The 20,176-nt window shown below is 54.1% G+C and overlaps 1 protein-coding gene across 1 annotated transcript; it reads right to left on the bottom strand.

The window, feature by feature from the left end:
* Positions 1 to 880: 880 nt before the first annotated feature.
* LDLRAP1 (low density lipoprotein receptor adaptor protein 1) lies at positions 881 to 19,268 on the bottom strand. Its single transcript, XM_075522452.1, has 9 exons — positions 19,101 to 19,268; positions 16,230 to 16,372; positions 14,490 to 14,602; positions 11,617 to 11,731; positions 8,738 to 8,810; positions 8,211 to 8,294; positions 6,687 to 6,817; positions 5,013 to 5,047; positions 881 to 2,966 (listed from the first exon to the last, which is right to left on the bottom strand). The coding sequence occupies exons 1-9, from the start codon at positions 19,183 to 19,185 to the stop codon at positions 2,822 to 2,824; spliced, it is 924 nt and encodes a 307-aa protein (XP_075378567.1). The 5' UTR covers positions 19,186 to 19,268; the 3' UTR covers positions 881 to 2,821.
* Positions 19,269 to 20,176: the final 908 nt, after the last annotated feature.

Below are 20,176 nucleotides of genomic sequence, written 5' to 3'. Positions count from 1 at the left end.
CACACTGGAACAGGCAATTTAAACAGAAAAATGAACTTTTATTGAATTTGTTTTGTTAGTCTAACACTGCAGGAAGAGAGGCATCTCTGCAAAGGCCCTTTGCTCTGCCCACAGCCCAGCTCTGATACCCCAAAGGGAGCATGGTGCTACTCATAGGTTAAATCTGTTTGTCGGCATCCCTAGAGGAATTTCTCCCTGTGCTTCCCAGAGGAGCGTTAGCAGAGTGGTTAGCCGGTAGGTGTGGGAGCCTGGTCGCTCCAAGCTCTCAGCCAGCAAAGGCAGGAATTGCAGGAGGAGGCTGAGTACGCAGGGCAGTGCTGGCCTCTCAGGGCTGTTTTTATTTAAAAGGCAGCTGTACAAATTAAACTGCCCCCCAAGGGAGAAGTACTTTGCACTCAGAAACTCTATCAATTAAAAGATTTTGGTTTTTGATGTTACCAGCACCACATTTACCTGCAGACAAGACCAAAGCACCAACTTCCCCCTCTTATCCTCTGTCACGCCCTTACCTGGAGGCCGATCTGGTGACGCAGGGGCTCAGGCAGGGCTGGATTTACCAAGCAGGCTGCAACGGTCACCTCCCGACCGGCGCAGGAGGGAAGGCGGCCGTTGCGCATCCCTCTGTGCATCCCGTGTGGCCACATCCAGCCCCGTAAGCGCTTCCTGGAGGCAGCACCACGGACTGGTGTCTAACCGCAGCCGTTTTCCCACCGGCATGGCCCTGGAAAGAGTCTTCCAATGGACACAAACCTTCCGTGGATGTTTCCAATCGCTTACTGCTATGCATCAAGGGAGACAGAGAACTCAACCAGTTATCAATACAAAGGCTTCTACGCGTTAAAAGGACCATGGTAAAAATAAAGTCACCCAGCACAGACACTCCAAAAAACAGTAGAACTTTTATTTTCCTCAGCACAGATATTCTTTACAGCAGAAGGTTTTCTTAAAAAACTATATACATACATATATAGTATTGTGCATTTCAGTATATGCTCCTAGAGTCTCTAGAAAAGGAGAAAGATCAATGTACAGAGAAATCCTCACGGACCATTCCTGCAGCCCAAGCTCTTTCCTAGGAAGATCACCACTCCCTGGGGTCGGGACAAGGCGCTTGCTACAACCACTTCTGCGCAGTCTTGGCATTGCTTATGCAATAGGTTCATATCTCTACTGTGTGCCTCTGTAGCACGGACAAACTTTGAATAATTCCTTCAGTCGTGAGACTGATGCTACACATAAGATCAAGTAAGTCATGGGCACAGTAGTTTCAAGATGTAAAATTGCTTTAAACACAATTTTGCAGGATAAACAGAGCACACATTTTATTAAGAGACATGATGAGTCAGCTTCACAAGTCCTCGATACCTTATCACAACAACACTTAGGGAAAAAAAAAATCAAATCTAAGTTAGAGTCACTCAGCTGTTTCCTCATAAATTCTTACAGCTGACAAAGAGGTTTTTCTTTTTTTTTTCTGCAAGCAGTTTTAAGAGAGTTATAAAGAGCTATCTGGGGAATGAATTAGTGTTTCAAAACCAAGTTACAAATCTATAAAACAGATTAGTATACTTCACATAAGGCCACAAACACTGCAAACTGTCAGTGCGACTATTTAGGATCATTAAACTTAATCTTTTAATTAGCATAAGCTTTATACCTCCATTACTTATTTTCAATTCCAGGAGCAGATGAAGACAGCTTCCCAAGCCTCACGGGAGATGCAGCTGTTGGGGGAAGAGGATCGGAGTACCACTGGAAGGGGCACCTCTTGCTAATTGAACATCCAGGTATTGGTCTTGCCTAATCCAATTCCATTTGAGTCTATGGAGTGAGCAACAACCAAATGGTTTTGAGACAGTAAAAAGGCATGCACAGCCAAATCCACTTAGCAGAGCTAAGAACACAGATCTATTGTGCTACTGGGTTCACCCAACCTGCAACTTTCAACACGCTTTAGCAAAACAAATTGTTACTCCCCGGTTGTTTTGCTTTTAAAGCCAACAGTGCAATGGAACCTTAGTATTTCGCGTCGCATCAGAAACGGTGCACGTGAGTAGTCAGTTTTGAAACAGACCTGCAGCATTGCCGGGTTGAGGGTTTTTTGGGTAAATAGCTTCTGAAGAGAAGTTACAGGCACTGCTTACCTTGACAATTCGGACCATTGCTTTCAGTTCAAGTTTTAAAGTGCTAAACTTCACACAGTCTTTGGGAAAAACAGTGTCAATTCCCATACAAAGCTGGCGAAGAAACAGCCAGAACACGTAGGGGTGATTGACAACTGTGAGAGTATCACAGACATTCACAACAAAAGCAAGATCTCTGCTACCGCTTTGATTTTAACACTGTTAGCAGCTGCTGCAAATCTCCTCCCCTCCGCCTAGGCAGGTGATGTGTTGTTCAAGAAACAGTGGATTAGTAACAGTTGTGCTTGCAATTGCATTTGCATCTGCAGACCTTTGTCTAGAAAAGTATATACAGAGAGACTTTGGTGTTGCATAGTCTTTTTCAGAGAGGAACAGGCACTGCTGAAGGTTCTTCCATAGTATATTGCCACCTAATACTGTAGATGCTCTACACACCTTCCGATAATATATGTAAACTGTAACGGCTATGAATAAATATGTTGAAGAGCATCTTGTGGTTTAGATAAGAGCAAGGTATAAAAATCTACATTAGATTTCTAAAGCTTTGGTCTAAACTGTGCTGTAACATCAGCTGACTTGGTGAAGAGCCCTCAGAAGAGTCCCTTGCGTACAGCACCCGGAACAGTCCATAGATTTTTAGTGGTTATTCTCTTGTCAGCTGTTAGATGCATCTGACCTCAAAACATGAACAGATCATCTTTCTCGCCTGTGTTGGAATCTATTTTGTCCCAGTCTACAGGTGAGAGCGTTTCTGCACTCTGGATATCTTGAGCCGTCAGTCCCGTGTCGAGGACGTGAGGGTTTGTTCTTGACTGAGCCAGTCTAAGAGGGGAGAAAAACAGAAAGTAAGAACACAAATCCGTGCAGTTTATAGCCTGGATGCTTGATGCATCCGTAATGCTGAACCCTAGCTGCAGTTCCACATTTCAAAATCCTCCAACAGAATGAAATAATTCAGTAAGGGGAGAGCTGGCACATAACATTTGCAGCTCTCTCAAGTTTGTTGCAGCTTTGCTGCTGGTTTATCCTAACATTTCCCCTACAGGCATCCAGGGAATTTGCAGTCTGGACATCCCGTATATTAATGGTCTGGCAGAACGGTGCTGTTTTCCTCCCGCGAGCTATTGCTGGTGGGTGCGTTGTTAGCTGGGATCTTACCTCAGTGTAAAGGCTCCACTGACCAAAGGAGCAGCCTCTCATTGCAATGACTCACTTTTCATGGTGCTGTGTCTGGACACGCAGCGTGTGCTGTAGCTCGCTGCCCGCCGCACTCCCCGGCCCAAGCATTTAACTCTTTGGGTTAAGATGCAGCAGGACACAGATGACGTTTAATAGCCCACAGGGTCAGCTTTAAGGGGTCTTCATCTCAGCCCGTCCCAGATGTTTTGCAAAACCTAACAAGCCCCAGTTTGTTGGTGTGTTATTACATACCTCTGTGAAAATGTAACACTGCAGCATCAATTCTCCCAGGGCCAAAAGGTTAACTCAAATATTTGGTGTTTCATCCAGGGGAGGCATGGTGTCGATAAGCCTCAGATTAAACTAGCGACACACACTTTTTTTAATAAAAAAGAAAAATGACCAGCAATGATGTTGTGGCAGGAATGCTTTCAGAAGCGTCTGCCTCGGTGGATAAGCAGTCCAAATACTGAGTCACCAGAAGGCCAAGGGTGATGTGACAGCTCGGCATCCAGCAATGCAAAACAAAAGACCGCAACCAACAACATCTGCTTAATTAAGTAGGGCAAGGAACAGAGGTGAGGAAAATAGATGACATTAAGACATAAATTCAAGCAGCCCCTTTATCGAACACAACTTGGGACAGGGCTACTGTGGAAGTGAAAGCTGTAAATCATTCCTGAGAGCCAAACAAGGCACGAAGGTCTGTTTCCTCAGGGCTGAGCGTGCAGTTTTTGCGCTGCTGCAAACCCCGTCAGAGGCGAGTGGCTCTTAGGGAGGTGACGGCATTGGGCTCAGCCCTGCTACTGCCTGACTCCCTCTTTCAGCACCTCCCAGCCAGAGGAAGAGTCCTGGCAGCTCTCTGCTGCCCACAGCATCTGCACCCAAAGGCAGCTCTTTGCCCAAACTGGGGCCTCTGCAGCTCACGCTGCCCGAATGGCTTCATGCACAGATCTGGAGGACAGGATGTGAACACTAAAGCATCCCCATCACCCTGCAGGGGTCTGCCTGCATGAGGACAGACAGGAAAACTGACCTGAAAGAAAACGGATTTGTTTAACATTGCTGGATTGCTTGGCATGCATGTGCAGGGAAGCTCTTAATTTGGATTGGAAAGTGAACTAAGCCACATGAAGCTATGGCCACAAACTCTCAACGTGGTCAGGTGCATGAATTCAAAACTGGTGCATCAGAGTTGCCCTGATGCAACTGCCCTGCAACAGGGACCGGTGGAGGAGGGAAGCTGCCCTCAGCTGGTGCTGTTGGTTTGGGGACAGATGGGAATGAGGTCCCAGGGGTTAGTCCGAACCTCACGGAGTTGTGAGGAAGGGTAAAGTTCCCCGTGCCAGAAGCTGGGACCAGCATTGCCGCCACTAGCACAGGGGCTGGAAACAGGCAGCCTCAAACCACCCTGGCAAGCAGGAGCGGACACACCAACTGCTTGGGGAATTAAATTCCCTATCACATACAGCCTCTCTCCATCCTTAAAAGGTTGTCAAAATATTTGGCTTATCAGCCAGCCTCAAAGCCTATCTTTCAATTAACAGCTGAGGCACTGATGGGGCAGCTGCCTAGGTCAGATCACGGCGGCTGATTAGATTAGAAGCATTATTAAAAGCCAGTCACTAGTCAAGTCTCCTGGGCTGGTCCCCGGTGGCATGAACTTGTAAAGGGAGTTATTAGAATTACCTTGAAAATGCCTCGTCGAGACCATCATCCATTTCCTTTGTTAAAGAGATAAAAAGAGAGAGAAGTAGTTGCTAAGAGAATGCACAAAAGTGTATTTAGAGATCTGGCTCTAAGCTCCAGCACAGCAGGCAAAAAATATATATATATTGACTTCTGAGTGCCTAAAGCAACACCCCTCTCGGCACTCTGCCTCCTTGGGCAGGTTTTATCTCACTCTGCACAAGCCCCAGGGTAAGGGGCGTAACTCTGGGTGGTCCAGGCTTCCTCAGAGCAGATCCCAGGGCTCGGGTCGGGAATGCCGCATTCCCCTCGCAGCCCAGGGATGGGGCAGGGGCTTGGCCCTTTCCCACCGTCTCCAAACCAGGCTAATTCTGCCCCACTGCCTGCATGGGCTGGATCTGGCCCATCAGCTGGACCACATCCCCCTCCGGGGTTAACCACAGCCCTCGGCTCTTCCAGCTCCTGCCACGAGACTGGCACACGCTGCGGGTTCCTGCTAAGAGGGGGGACCCAGACAGAGCTCGGCAAGATGCTGCAGGCACCCCCGGGGTTCTTCTGGATCAGGAACCCAGAAAGCAACTCTGCACCAGCACAGGGGGGACCTGCGCTGCTTGGAACCAACTTTGGGACACTTTATCTCTGGTCTGCTCTTAAGGTTTCCCAGGGAAAGCATTTGAGCTGCCTGGGGGAGAAAGGTTTCCCATGCAGGAAGATGGGCTGTGTGCGAGGGCTTTGCTATGGACAGACTTCACTATTCCCAAAATCTTGTGATGCACTTACAGACTTAATGTAATATGTAAAGCGTGAAAACTCTGCAAGAAAGGAGGGATCGGAGACTGCTGATAAGCCTCCAGGATTCGATATGACTTACAAGTTGATCTTCAGGTTTAACCTGAAAAGCCTCAGGCTCAGACCCAGCAGACTCAAGAAACAGGCTCCAGGCAAAGGCCTTTATCATTCAATTCTCCAAAATTTAGCAGACTGCCTGTTTCCAGAGGGGGAACCGTGGCAGGGACAAGGTCCCAGGTCAAGTGGGGCTTCAAAGATCAGCCCCAGCTCAGTTGGTGATGGAGCACTTCAGCATGGAGGAGGCTCCCCTATGGATGCCCACGCAGACACATGGTCTGGGTGGTTATTTTTCTATTAGTGGTCCATGAAACAATTAAGCCAGATGACTGAGGACTTTTTAGAGAAGCCATCCATGCTCACGCGAGCCAGATACAGCCACAAACAAGAACGAGGGAAAAATAAGAGTAATAACGGAGATAAATATAACCTGGTTTTAGTGAATGGTAAACAAAAGCCATTAACATAATGATTTTTTCCTTTGAACAGAGCAGTTAGGTGGTCTCTCAATTAAGCGACAAACCACTGAGAAATGCTGCTCGAGAATAAGTAATATTCAATTATCTGACAGCAGCGTTTCTCAGAGTGCCTCGCAATTTCGTTCATTTATTTACAGAGCCTAAAAAGGGCAGTAGGTACTCAAAAACTAATCGATCATTTCGAGTAGGACACCAAAACCCTGCTTGAACAGATCAGCCACCCCAGAGCTCCTGGGACAGGGTTTATCCAAGAAAAAGCCCCATGATGGGACCTGGAGCACATGAAATGGAGGTGGCATCGCTCCCCCCCAGCTCGGCAGATGCCGCGGTGCCCCGAGCACACACTTACCCACACCACGTTGTTATTTACAGAGGAGCTGGGCCCAAACATGCTGTTATCTAAGTGTGGGGAGTTTGTGCTGCTGGTCAGGGGCAATTTGGCAGGATCTTCTAAATCCAGCAAGTTCCCCGTGGCTGCTGCTGTGAACAGAGCAGAGAGGGAATGAAGCAGGGGAGGGGAAAACAGAGATGACACAAAACCAAGCCTTTTTGCAGCAATTGCTTCCCCTCAAGAGGGGAATCAAAGGGTTGCATCCAATTCCTTCAGGACAGCCCTGAATTTTAGCATGTGGGAGCTGCATTCACCCCAATTGGGGCTGTGGTTTCAGCCTGACTAATTTGTGATGCTCAGATCAGGCACCCCAGACCCCCTCGACAGGGATGCAGGGAAGGATTGGCTGGCTCATCCCTCGAGCAGCCATCGGCAGAAGCTCCTGGGTACCCGCTTATGTTTAGGGTGAGTCAGGATCAGCCCCGGGCAAAGCTGAGGCATCCCAACCCCCAGGACATCCCAACCCCTGGGCTTCATAGCCCAGGGCAGAAACAGACCCTGGGCAACGTCCTCAGCTCAGCCCACAGCATCGATTCAGCATCTTACAGAGATGCATCATTATTTTATAGGTCCGAGGGCAAATCCTGCACTGGGTAAAGAGCAGTTTGTAGCTTGGGGGCTGCCGGTACACCACAGGCTGGGTTGTTTCTGGGAAGCCTCAGATCCTCCCCATCACCCTGCAATAAGGGTGATGTAGAAGCGTCCCAGCCGCGGAGCATCCCCCAGGCAGATGCCGGAGCCCATTCCTACACCCGTGGCAGCCCCGAGCCTCACTCATCCCGATGTGCCACCGTTTGTGACAGATTCCTCCAGTCCTGGGCCTTCACATGAAGAAACGAGATGTGCCAGCCTGGAAGGAAGCCCAGTTTAATACTATTTTCCTCCGTGCCAAATCCTCTTATCTCCGTGGCCAGCATGGGAGAAAGATTAGCCTTTTGTCCCACTTCTCCCTGGCTACGTGTCTTGCGTTTCAGAGGCAGCAGAGGACCCACGGCCAGGCACTGAATTATGAAGGGGTTTACGTTTTAATTGTGTTATTTTCACGCATCTCTCCTTCCTTAGGGGAGCCGGAGGCAGAGTGGCACCTGGATGTCCATCTACCTCCTTCAGCCGATGGGATGGCAAGTGTTTTGGGTCGGAGATAAACCCGAAATCAAACTTGGGATGTGGGGGTCCACGCTAAGCTCATAAGGACATTACAGCCAATTTGCCTGGGGCAGAAGTAAACAGATTTGGGGTGGCAGCAGCTGTGTACGAGGGGCTGCAGGAGATATTTACGGGGGAGATGGAAGGACTCGGCAGGTGGCCACCATGTCTCAAGTGCTCTGCAGAGGGCAACATCTCTGCTACAACAAAAGTGTTTGCTCCTCGCTGGTCTTCAAAGCCCTCCCAGGAGCCTGCCCCGTTCAGGGAAAACCCCACAAACCTCAGGCTGTTCCCCATCCCTGAGCCCAAGGCAAAGCTCTGCTGTTGGTGACTTACATGTGTCAGGGTGGGCAGGGGCTTCTGAGCTGGGGCTGCTTGTCCCTTCTCCTTCCAAGATGGACTTTTCCCGCTTCTCCTTCTCTGCAAAAGAAGGAGACCCTGTCACTGCCCGCAGAGTGCTTCCCCACAAGTTTTTAGGGAGGAGTGATGGGGGAAACAGTTAGGACAGGCCACCAGGTCTCCTCTGCCCACAGCAGCCCAGGCTCTGGGTGTGTTTTATAATCTCATGGAAGGTGAAAGCAAAAGATCCCGACAGCGGCAGGGCTCTGAGGTACCACAGACAAGCACCAGGTCCTTCACAACCCACCTGCAAGAAAGGAGCACAGCCAAAATTTGGCTGGATTTACAAGGCTGTCAAGAGGAACCTTGAAGATACCTTAAATCACACCAGAGGTTGCACCAACCTTAACAGCAGCCTGGAAATTTGGAGGGCAAGGGGAACAGGCACTTGAAAGCTGGAAAAAACCCAAAGTCATCCCTTGAACTTTCACGTGAAGAGTGGGAAGAGGGGAAAAAAACCTCACCTTCCTTAGCTGCTTGCCAGAACTCAAATGCGATTTTGAAGGCCTGGGCTACGGTGAGGGTGACCGCTTGTGCCTGGAAAGACAGTGGCGAGGCAGCAGGTTAATTGACAGGTCCTCATGTAGATTTAAATCATTTGGAGGTTTTGCTTTGCAGATTCATGTTAACCTGGATCCAACCAGTCCTCCGCTCTGCACGCTCCCCGCCTGGCTGGGGAGGGGTAATCAAATATTGATGTAAGCAGAGACTTGCTCTGTGTAGGGGACACTCCGTGTAGCTCGTTGTAGACACGTCTTTAGGTGTAATGGGAAGACGGAGGAGGCAGGGACACGGCTGTCACAGCCATCCCGCTGACGGATGGCGAGAGAAGAGCAGCTCTTCCTGCACCCCACACCTAAGCGTGATCTAAACAAGTGCAAGTGCTGCACGGCCCTGGGCTTGTCCTTGCAGCTCCCTGAGGGATGTGGCTCCCCACTCCAGGGCTGGGCTGTGCTGCACCCACCGCAGAGCATCACCCACCAGAACAACCAACATCTCAAAGGGAATCAGCATCCGGGCCGAGCCCTGGACCACACCACTGTCGGCCACACCGGTGCTGGGGAGGGATGTGCAGAGCTGCGGTCCATCCCTCCCCAGCACCGCACATGACTGCATGCACAAGGATGCTCCGAGAGCAACAGGGTAAAACGCCACAAATTTTCAGCTCTTTCCAACAGAGAGCAATCTTCGAGGCAAGACAAGAGAGACCCCAGGGTCTTCCCCTGGCTCCCCTGAGCTAAGCTGGGGTCTCGCTGGCTTAGACCAACACCATGAGTTTGTTTTGCAACAGCCAGAGCCGCAGCAGGAGCAGGGACACCTTCCCCTTCAGTCCCTCCATTCCTCCCCAAGCCGAGAGCTTGAGCAGCATTAAAAAAACCCCACCACCTTAAATAGCCCGAGTTGCTGGAGATGTATAAATAGTGACATAAATGCCAGTTTCATTAGGAGAAGGCAGAGCTCACGAGCAGTTTAAGTACAAGGAGATAACGAGTAACACTCTGCAAGGCTGGCACGCTGAAGGAGCCTTGAGGCGTGAGTTTGTTTTACGAAGTTGCAAACTAAACAAACCCACATCCGGGTCCATAACCGGCAGCCCCTGGTAGCTCAGAGGATGGAGATGTGGGGAGCGTGAACGGAGCACAGGCATCCCCCAAAAGCCAGGCACCCCTGCGCGGGAGGGGCGAGAAGACCCAGCAAACCTATCAGTGCCAATTAAGTCTCGCAAAGCAGGAGAGCTCATTTGAATGTCAGAGCTATTTGCATCTTTGATGGAAGTGCAAACGCTTTATGGCAAAAACTTAAATATGGTAATTAAGTATGAAACTCCTCACAGCTGTTTACAATTTAAGCTGTCACATTGGAATTAAGTTTAATAGACCCAGCTACCGTTGAGAATTACCCATGAACTAAAAATACGGACTAATTATATGCCCGTGACTGGTAGCTGTGCATACATTCAGGGACCCTGCCCTGGTGCAGTGACAGTCCCTGGTCTGGGAGCAGGGCATCACCTTACCGGCATGATGTTCATGCGTTTTAAAGACAAAAAAAAAAATTTCTAGTTTTTGCCACAAAAGGCCTTGGAGAACTTTATTTGGAGGGAGACACACTGAGCTGATGTACCACTGAGATAATTTTTTTAGCACTGGAGAGATTTAAATTTTAATTTGCAGAGCGAGGCTTATCTTTGCCGTGCAAGGATGGGAGCGCACGCCACGGAAAAGAGAGACAACTTGTAGCTTCTATTATTCTCTCCCCGGAAAAAAAAGCAAGCCAGGAGAAGCACAGAATATTAACAAAGCTGCAGGTGGCCACGCTCCAGGCACAGGGATGCTCGTAAGGACCCAGGAATTGCCGCGCCAGGATGCACCGGGTGGGAGCGGCTCTTGGGAGGCTGCTTCCCTGCGGATCTGGGATATCCTGCCCTCTGCACCAGGGGAAGGGTTTCTCGGGGTAGAGGGATCTGACCTGCCCTTCCTCTCCCGTAAAGCCCCTTCCAGCTGTGGGGAGGGGGCTCAGCCCCAGCCCTGGCTCCTCTGGAGAGACCCCCGGGGCTCTCCTTGCCCCGCTGGTGCCCAGTGACCCACTCCTCTCCCTCGCCAGCTCGTCAGTCCTGGGTCCGGGCCCATCCTGATGCACTGAATCAGCAGGAAAAAGTCCCACGAGCAGGTTCAAAGCAAGAGCCAGAGACTGTTCTCTGTATGCAGGTCTCTGCTCCGAGCCCCACTCTCAGCACGCAGCGGGGTCTCCTGTGCTGCTCCTGCGGGGAGGACATGGCCCCGTCTGCAAAGACACTGCTACAAATTGGACAGGGAGCTTCAATAGCAAGAAATGGAAGGAAGCCAGGGTGGTAAACCCAGAACCGCTGGCTAAATGCCTCCCATCAATGAGGCCGTCCCTGGGCACCTCGCTACCAGCCTCCCCAGAGACCTCCCCACCAGACCGCGCTGGCAGCCCAGGGAAGTGAATGCTGAGCAGGGAAGAGTCTCAGCGGCCAGGACCACAGCACGGCAGCAGGGTTTCAGGTGCCGGTGCAGGGCCACATCCTCTCACCCCAGACCTTGGGGCAGAAAGGCTTTTACCTGCCAAGACGATGGGCTGAATCCAGCCCAGAGTTACACCCGCTCGAGAGCGACGGCCAGGCACTGGGCAGCACTGCCAGGATGAACTGCCTGTGGGCAGGCGGTGACGGCAGCAGGAGGGTGGGTGCTCTCCCACGGCTGTTTGCTGGGGCAGGGCCCCCCCTCACTCTAACTACGGGCAGAGCTGTTATCTCACCGGCGCAGCCCCTCTCTGCTTCCTCCTCCTACAGCCACATCCCCATTTCTTCCTCTGGACTGACCATTTTCCGTTTGGTACAGAGGAAGGCATGGCACTCCAGGTTCTCATTGAGCTGGTTCTGGGCAATGTAGGCAAACACTTTATCGTGGATCTTGTCTGCCGTGCAGTAGGATATCCTGAAAGACAGAACGAAACGTCTTGTCCGGGGCACTGTGTGCAAGGGGATCAACCAAACCCTCCTCTGACCTGCCAGCGAGCGCCTACCCCAGGGCTTCCAGCTCCGGGGCCAAGCAGGGAAGGCAGAGGGAGCGTGGGAGTGTTACCAGGCTTCAGCGCAACTCCTTCCCAAAGCAGAGGAGTCAATGCCACTGGCTTGAGCATAAGAGAAGCCCAGAGCAACTCCTGCAGCTATGGTGTGAACCACGTGCATCACACGCAGAGACAAGAGAGAAGAGAAAACATTTCACCTTGTGGGAAAGGACAGGTTAGAGAAGGTAAAGACTCTGCAGTGTGCCAGCCTGGGACTATGCCTGACAAATGCTCTGCCTTCAGAAGAGAGACTCCGGAAGATTCTCCTCGGAGGATAAGCTTGCGAGGAGAGAGAAGGACTTGTTCTCAGCCTAAGATTTAATCTTGAGGCTCAAACCAGGGAAAGAAATTGATGCCCAAGAAAAGCTGTTAGAAAAGATGAAATTCAGGCTCCGAGATCCACAGGAGCAGATGCACAGGATGCTCCGAGACCCCGGAGCACATGGGACATGGAAAAGGAGGCTCAGCCGCCCCAGCGGAGCATCCCCAGGATGGCCGTGTCTCTCCCAGCCCCTGGGCAGGGCAGGGCTGACTCCAAAATGCCGAACAAGGCTCTGTAAGAGCAACAGGCTAAGCCGTTTGAGGAGATCAGGCTGTGACTGAGGGTTCAGCTCCCTTCTGTGGGGCAGCGGCATCAGCCACTCCTGCTTCCCGCAGGTCCATCTGCACCAGGAGCTGCAGGACTGAGCGTCTCGTCTGAAGCCAGCGAGCACGGGCTGGAGCAGCCCCAGAGGTTTAGTGCAAGGCGGCAGGCGCTAGCAGCGAGCAAAGCCTCTTCCCTGGGCACGCAACAGATCAAACAGGTGTTAAGGAAAGGGAAAAACCTAAGGAAAAAGTGGGACACTTCAGTAAAAGTCTTCCCATGGCTCCACAATGCCCATTCAGCTCCTGCTCTCGCTGCCCCCGAGTTCGCAGGGAGGGGACTGGAAGGTCCCAGTTCCCAGCAGATGCTGGGACTTAAAAAGCCACATTCAAAATTTATTTACACTACATTAGTTTCTTGTTGCATGTGAGGATGCCTCTGCTCAATGGCCTATATTTTGTTTTCCAGAGCTGAGCCGTGCTCTGGATTAAAGAGGCACTTGGAAGTTCGCTCCTTCCTCCCGTTTGTTCCCAAAGTGGCGTGGCCACTCTTTTAATAATTGAGACGAAGCCACTGAAGGTTGTCTGCGCAGGCACGTAGCCCTTCCAGCAACCCCTAGCGCTCAGCTCGATATTCGATGGCCATTAATTTCCAGGGAAAGGATAACTCACACCTGCCTCCGAAGCGAGCCAGTTTTACGACGAGACCTCTGGCAGCAGCACGTCCGGTGACGGTGGCTGCGTTTTAGCCACGACCACCCCATCCTGCCCCAGCACATGATCCGAGGCAAGCGCTCAGAGCCAGCATCATCCCCGTGAATAGAAAAGCCGAAGAGAAGACAGTAGAGGTGTTAGAGGAAAGCCCTGGGACCGCTGCCAGTGGAGCACGCTCGCAGAGTGGGGAGATGACCCCCCCCCAGCGCACACAGACCCCAGCTTTCGCCGTGACCCCCACTCCCACAGCACCAGCATCTCCGGGGAGCAGCACCAGTCCCCACATCAACAGCCTATTTAGGATGCGCTGACTTCAGTCAACTGAATCGAGGGCACGCTCGTACACGAGCGCTGACCGGGAAGAACAGCTTTATCGACGGCTGTTAGAGCATCTGGGGAGAATTTAAGGCAGCATCTAAAAACCCCGGCCCCACGGCTCTGCCTGCTTTTACACCATCGCAGTAATCCCGATTTTGGCACGGCCGCTTCGCCCAGCTCTGCTCTTTAGCAGCGGGTTTATCTCCTGGGGAGGGCGGGGGGCTCAGTACTGGTGGCTGTATGCGACTGCTTAGTTTGCACTGGAGAAAAGCAAGCGGGTTAGTAGTCTGGTTAGAGAGAGTGCCCCAACCCAGTGCTCCCCATCCCACATTGAGCAAAAGAGGACAGAGCAGCAGGTGAAGGACAGAAGCAGAGTGTGGGGGATGTAGAGGGAGAAGGGATGGAGGAGATGGAAGGGGCCAGATCCGAGCTGAGCTCTGTTCCACCAGGCCTGCACCTGCCTCCAGCCTCTTTGGAAGAAATACTTGCCAAAGCCAGAGGAGCGGATATGGGATAATCCATCCTCGCTCTCCCCACAGTGGTACTGGGTCTCAACAGCTGTCCCAGCCCAGCTCTTTGTCAGAGCTATTTAAACGTATCAGAGGTGCAGAGCAGCCAGCGAGGGGAGGGCAGCCCCGGCTCCCGCGCTCGCCCGCTCAGAGATGCTCTGGCCATCCTCTGTACTTGACTCTTGCCGTCACCGCGGATGCTTTGGCATTTCTATTGCCAAAAACAGGCGGTAAAGCCATGCGTGGCCATGGAGCGCTTGGCTGTGGATCTGTAGTCCACACACGACACCTCCAGGCTCGTCACGTCTTTCCTTACCCCCAGCTGGACACTCATTGCACCAGACGTAAATTTACCTTAAATTCAGCAACCACCCTCCTTCCCCCACCTTTGCCTTCCATCAAGATGTGATGGCCAGCGAGGCGTCAGCTCAGCCTGGGTGGAGACCGGAGCAGACGAGGCCCCTTGGGGTGTGCACCCACTGAAGTGCATGCCGTAACCCACCTGTATATGGAGATGTTCTCGATCAGCTCGTTTGTTCCGCTGTCGTTTAACACGATCCCTCTGGGCGAGACTTTCAGAGTCACTTTCTGCAGTTTCTTTCCACTTGCTTTTGCCTTTGGAAGGAAAAGACGGAGGGGAAAGTTACAGGCTTTGAACACCAATACATCCAAAGGTACATGAGCAGAGCCGAGACTCCAGATACGCGCTACCTAATAGGCATATTAATAGCACTTGTTAGTACTAGAGACTGAATTTACTACCAGGTGTGATAAAGCACTCATTAAAACTTTTCCCTCCCTGAAGCAGTGATTTTGCTGGCATTAACAAGACAAGGACACACATTGTCCACCCCCGACTGTCCAGAGGTGCTTCCAGCCCAGCACCTCCACGAAGATTTCCCCATGGCCATCCGCACAAAGCAGTGGCTGCTCTGGCCAAGCTGTGCCAGCGCCTGGTGAAAGCCCAGGGAGTTTTGTCTTTAGGGCCAGCCCCGGAGCAGAGGGGGACACCAGCACGAAGAAGGGAGAAGGGCTGTCCTGCAGGACGTGGGCTCCCAAGCAGCCAGCTTCGAGCTCTGCTGCCAAACCCCACTTGAGTGGCAAAGCATCCCCCACACCAAGGTCAGGACGCCAACTTAAAAAGTAACTAGACTTTCAAGGGACTCTCTCTCTTATTTACTAGTCTTGTGCTTCCATCCTTCAGGTTACATTCAGCTCACTGCCCAGCTTCTCTCCCAAAAAAAAAAAAAAAAAAAAAACAACCAAACAACCCAAACCCCACAGCTCGCTAGTTGCAGACTGCAGACCTGGATCCTCAGCCCTGCTCCCTGGGGACCTCACTTGAGCCACATCCAGACCGGCCGCTGGTCAGGCCTGCCCCTCCGAGGCCGGCCTCAGCCCTGGGGCTTTTATTTAAAGGCTCCGTTCGTGGTCGATCAGAGCAGACGTGAAGGGCTCTGCCAGCGGTTCCTGTTTCATGCGAGCACTCCCCTCCCGTCCAGCTCAGCACATGCCAGGAAAGGATCCGACATTACCCAGCGCAGTTCGCCACCCCATTGAGTTTTATGACAGTTAACTGTACAATTGGGTCTTTGCCTCATTCAGTTTTATAAGGGCTTAAAGAAGCATTAATTTACTTGGAGGCCTGTGAGCAGGGGCTCCAGGGAGGCTTGGTGCTAGAGGACAGCTGAAAATCGGTCCCTCTTCCAGCAGAGGTTACAGCAGGACGGCGGCTGCATTGGCTGGGAATCCTGGGAATCGGAGCAAGCTGTCCTGCTCCCTTCTCCTCTTAACCCTCCAAATCCCAGAAAGGAAAACCCAGAACTGCATGCCAGCTCTCGGTCACGCGCTGCCTGCACTCAAAACGCTGTCCCTGCCTTGCGAGAGGAGAGATGACCCTGGGGAAGGCTGATTTCACAAGGTCAGAGGCTTCTTCCACACCCAGGGTCACCCAAAGCTTATCAAGGGGAGCCAGAGCTCAGACACGTAACACCAGCTCTCCACAGCCTGCCCCATCCGCGGGCTGGGGCTGGTCCTGAGGGCTTGCCAGTGCCACTGTCTGCATTTCTCCCTACACCACCAGATGCCTGCTCACCCCTGGAAGGGCTGGACCTGCAATCCTGACACCCTCCAGCCTGCAGACAGACAGCACTGCCTCCAGGCCTGCGGCTTTTGAAACTCCCTGGCGACAGACTTGTTTGAGCAGCAGGAGACAGGGCTCTGCTCCAGCACGGACACTCACGGTAGCAACGATCCTTTTGACGGCGGCCGCAGAGAGCTCCTCTCCCTTGGGCTGCTCCACCAGTGTCATGCCCATGTACTTGAGGCTGAAGAGCATCCCCTCCAGCAGCGTCTCACGGGTATCTGTCCAGTTCTCCGGGAGCTCTACAGAGGCAACAAAGAGGCTCTTAGATTCCCAAATGCACAAGGATACCCGTCAAGCCCCGAGGGAGGGTTTAGGTACGAGCAGGGTGATGGTTTAGCTACTGCCTGGACCCCTGTGCCCAAGCGGCTGGGAGCTCACGGTGCTGCCACAGCTCTCGTGAGGCACTGGGGGAAGGAGACGGGGCAGAGATGAGAACAACTCCCCAGAATTTTTTCCACAAGCCACAGCAAATGGTAGCGACCCTTTAAGATCCGTCAGCTCCTCAGTTTAATTGTGAGTGCCCAGGCCCACACCATAACCAAGGGGATCCTGAGCATCAGCCCCAGCCAGGCGCAGGGGAGGGCTCGGTGCCGCCCCACACACGGCAATAACCTTACCCTGTGCTCACCGTCACCTACACACAGAGGCTAAGACGGGATTTGCCGCTAGCTAAGCCCACGCACAGCTGCAGGGATCCAGGTGATGTGCTGTGACTTGCTAAATCAGTCACCAACAGCCCCGAGGAGCCAATTGCACGGGTGAAGCTTCACTGGGGAGAGGTCTCTGCTCTCTCCTGGGATCGCCAAGAGGCCACCAGCCTCTTCCCTTACGTGCTGGGGGGTGGGAAGGAGGGTCCTAAATACAGAGATAAGTTTGGGACCAAACTGGAAGTCAGGTGGTTATTTCTAAGCCTGAAATTGCACCACAGCATCTAAGCTCTAGACACGGAGCTGGCAGCCCAGTATCTGCTGATCTCGTGTCTAAGGAAGGTCTTGCTTTCAGCAGGAGGCAACAAACCACAGTCCTCCCGCGGTGCCCATGGCCCTGGGGAGCGATAGAACTCTTGGAGAGGAGTCCCTGCTTGCTGCAGACAAAACACGTCCCTGAAGGATTCGCTGCCTTGTATTCAGCCTTCTTCGGCTGCCTCCAAGCAGCGGGGACAAACTCTGCAGCTCCCTGCAAACCTGCAGCGCTGGGAGGGCAGGGCTGCAGGGGTGCTGGGGGGGACGACGGGACACACACGGACGAGACTCAGCCTCCCGTTGAAGGCGAGACCGGAGATAAGCCATAAGCCCTGGCACCACTCCCAGCACCGGGTGTGGGTGCCGAGCGGTGAACCACCCCAGCCAGCCCGGCACTGGCTAAGGTCAAAGTGACGGAAGCTGGGTGGGAGCGGTCCCCTGGGGAGACAAGAGTTTGTAGGAGGGCAGGGACTCCCTGCCCGACACATGGCAGCAGGTCCCAACCCCAAAGAGGGAAGGACAGGCGGGATGCTGCATTTATCTCGCATCCCAGCTAGAAACAGAGCGTGCCAGCAAAAAGCCTGGATTTCTCAAAAGCCAAGGGTGCTGCCGCTGTCCTCCCACCCTTGGTGGCCAAAGCCGGGCGAGCACCCAGGGTTGGAGGGCAATCTGCACGTGATGGACGGGCAGGTGCCTGCCCCATGCTCCCTGCCTCGCTAGTCAGGCACAGCACATGCCCCCCGGTCCCGCACCCTGCGCGGAGCAGCCTGGGGCCTCACCGGGGACCCTGCGAGCACCCCACGCTGCCTGGGACGATGCCGGCTGCAGCAGGGCCCCGGGCACCCACAGCTCACGCTGGCTTGGGACGGAAACAGAGGTGGTTTAAGTGCAGCCACCGAAGTGCTTTCAGGAAGGAAGGAGCACCAGAGGCAGCGCAAAGACCGACAGATGCTGCTCCACGCATCCTGTTCTGCACCGTTCACCACCACCTCACCCGTCCTCCTGTTACTGCAAACGATTGCACCCAGGCCTGGGGTGCGTCCGTCCCGGGGGGCGACGGCAATGCCCCCCGCCCAGCGAAGGGCACGGAGGTGCTTTGCAAGGTCACTCCGCAGCAGACTCAGGAGGAGTCCGAGGGCTGCCGCATCTCAAGGGGGCCTGTGCCGGGCACGTCCCGCAAGGCCACGTCGGGGCAGCACCCCACATCTGCCACAGAGCCCCCCAAGCCCCGAGGCCGCCCGTCAGCCAACCGCCCCTTCGCGTCCCACGGCTGTTGGCCCTTAATCCTAGCGAAAAGGTGCAATGATGCCGGGTCAGTCTCCTCAGATTAGTAAAATCAAGAAGTTTGATGTTGCCTGCGGGCGGCAAGGGGGGCAGGCAGGGCAAGGCACCCTCCCGCTGCCCACCCCGATGCTCGGGGCTCTGTGGCGGGGCAGGGGCCGGCTGGGCTGGTCCCCCCTTCCCCGGCCGCGGCAGGAGGATGCCTGGCAGGGGCCAAGTGGCCACTCGCCCAGAGGCCATCGATCGCGTGACAGAGCCAGCGGTGGGACGAGGCCAGAAACTGTCCGCCGGGCTCCTCTGTCCCTCGCCCTGGCCCAGGGGACGGGGACAGCCTTCCCCCCCCCATCCCACCCCACTGCTGCACGGGGGAAGGGGTGCAGAGGGAAGGCGGGTGCAATGGGGGGGGGGGAGCAAAGTGGGGGGCAAAAAGGGGGCTAAAGGGAGGGGTGAAAAAAGGGGTGCGAGAGGAGTAAAGCGGAAAGGGGACACAAGGGGGCATGGAAAAAAGGGGGGGAGGGCAGACAGGATTAAACCTGGTTAAAAGGGGGTGCAGGAGGGAGGAAGGGGAAGCTCAAGGAGGGAGAAAAGTGGGTGCAAGAGGGGTGAGAAGCGGGATGAAGCCGGGAAGGAAGAAGGGGGGGGTGCAGGACAAGGGGGGCGCAGGGGGGTAAGGGCGGGCAGGGAGAGGCGCTGCCGGGGGGGGAAGCGGGGCGGCGGGTCTCACTCTTGTGTCGGCCGCCGGCCCAGGAGGGTTTGTGGACGCTGGGGCTCCGCAGCAGGGCGCGACCCGCCGACTTCAGCGCGTCCATCCCGCCGGTCCCGGCCCCGCTCCCGCTCCCGGCCCCGGCCCCGCCGCAAACTTTCCTGCGGCGCCAGCGCTGACCGCGTCCGGGGGCGGGGCCCGCATGCAAATCTCGGCGCCGTGACGTCACTCGGCCACGCCCCCCCCCCCGCCACGGCGGGGAGTCCCCGCAGAGCTTCGGGGGTCCCCTCGCTGCCGTCGGGGCTGCGGGGAGCCCCGGGGAGGGGTAGCGGGGGGGCTGGGGGTCCCCAGAGCGCTGCAGGGACCCCGAGAGTCGGCAGAGACCCGGGGGTCCCCGGAAAGGTACCGGTCACCCCGAGACTGCTGCTCCCCACGGGGTGAGTTGCCCCACGGGAGATCTGGAGCCCCAGAGCCACCCTACAAACCTCTGCAGGGGAGGGGGGGGCAGCAAACACCGGCTCCACGGGGGTCCCAGCTTTCCCGGGGGGGGTCCCACCTTTCCCGGGGGGGGGGGTCCCACACAACTTCGGGGCAGGAAACCCTTCCCGGCGCTCCATGACGGCACGACCCAAAACGGCCCCACTTCGGCATACTCGGGTGTAACCAAAAAAGTTGCCCCCAGAGGTGTTTGATTGCCCCCATCCTGGGATTAAAAAATGCGATAGGTTATTTTAATATCACGTTTGATAAAGGTTAGCCGAGCATGCGCCGCCCCTCCGTGTCACCGCGGCTGCCAGCGTGCTTTTAACTCAGCCTGAACATAATTGTATGGAAGATTAAGGCCCTCAAAGGCTTTCCGAAATTAAGGGGATAATAACAAGGAGGTTCAACCCCATATTTAGGATTTGTAGAATAATGCCTTACAAAGCCTATTATTCACAGAAACATTTGTGTAATTGCAAATCCCTTTTTAGTTAAATTTTAACAGTCCCCCCTCACGTTTGCAGCCGGCAGCCAACGCGCAGGAGTCACCAAGCCGAACCACCGGTGGCCGGTTCCCCTCCGCAGGGCACGAGCGGGTGGTGGAAGGGTTAGGC

Source organism: Mycteria americana, chromosome 21, assembly GCF_035582795.1.
Source record: "Mycteria americana isolate JAX WOST 10 ecotype Jacksonville Zoo and Gardens chromosome 21, USCA_MyAme_1.0, whole genome shotgun sequence".
Classification (NCBI taxonomy): domain Eukaryota; kingdom Metazoa; phylum Chordata; class Aves; order Ciconiiformes; family Ciconiidae; genus Mycteria; species Mycteria americana.
Note: the sequence above shows the minus strand (reverse complement) of the source record. Positions and strands in the feature narration are given on the sequence as shown.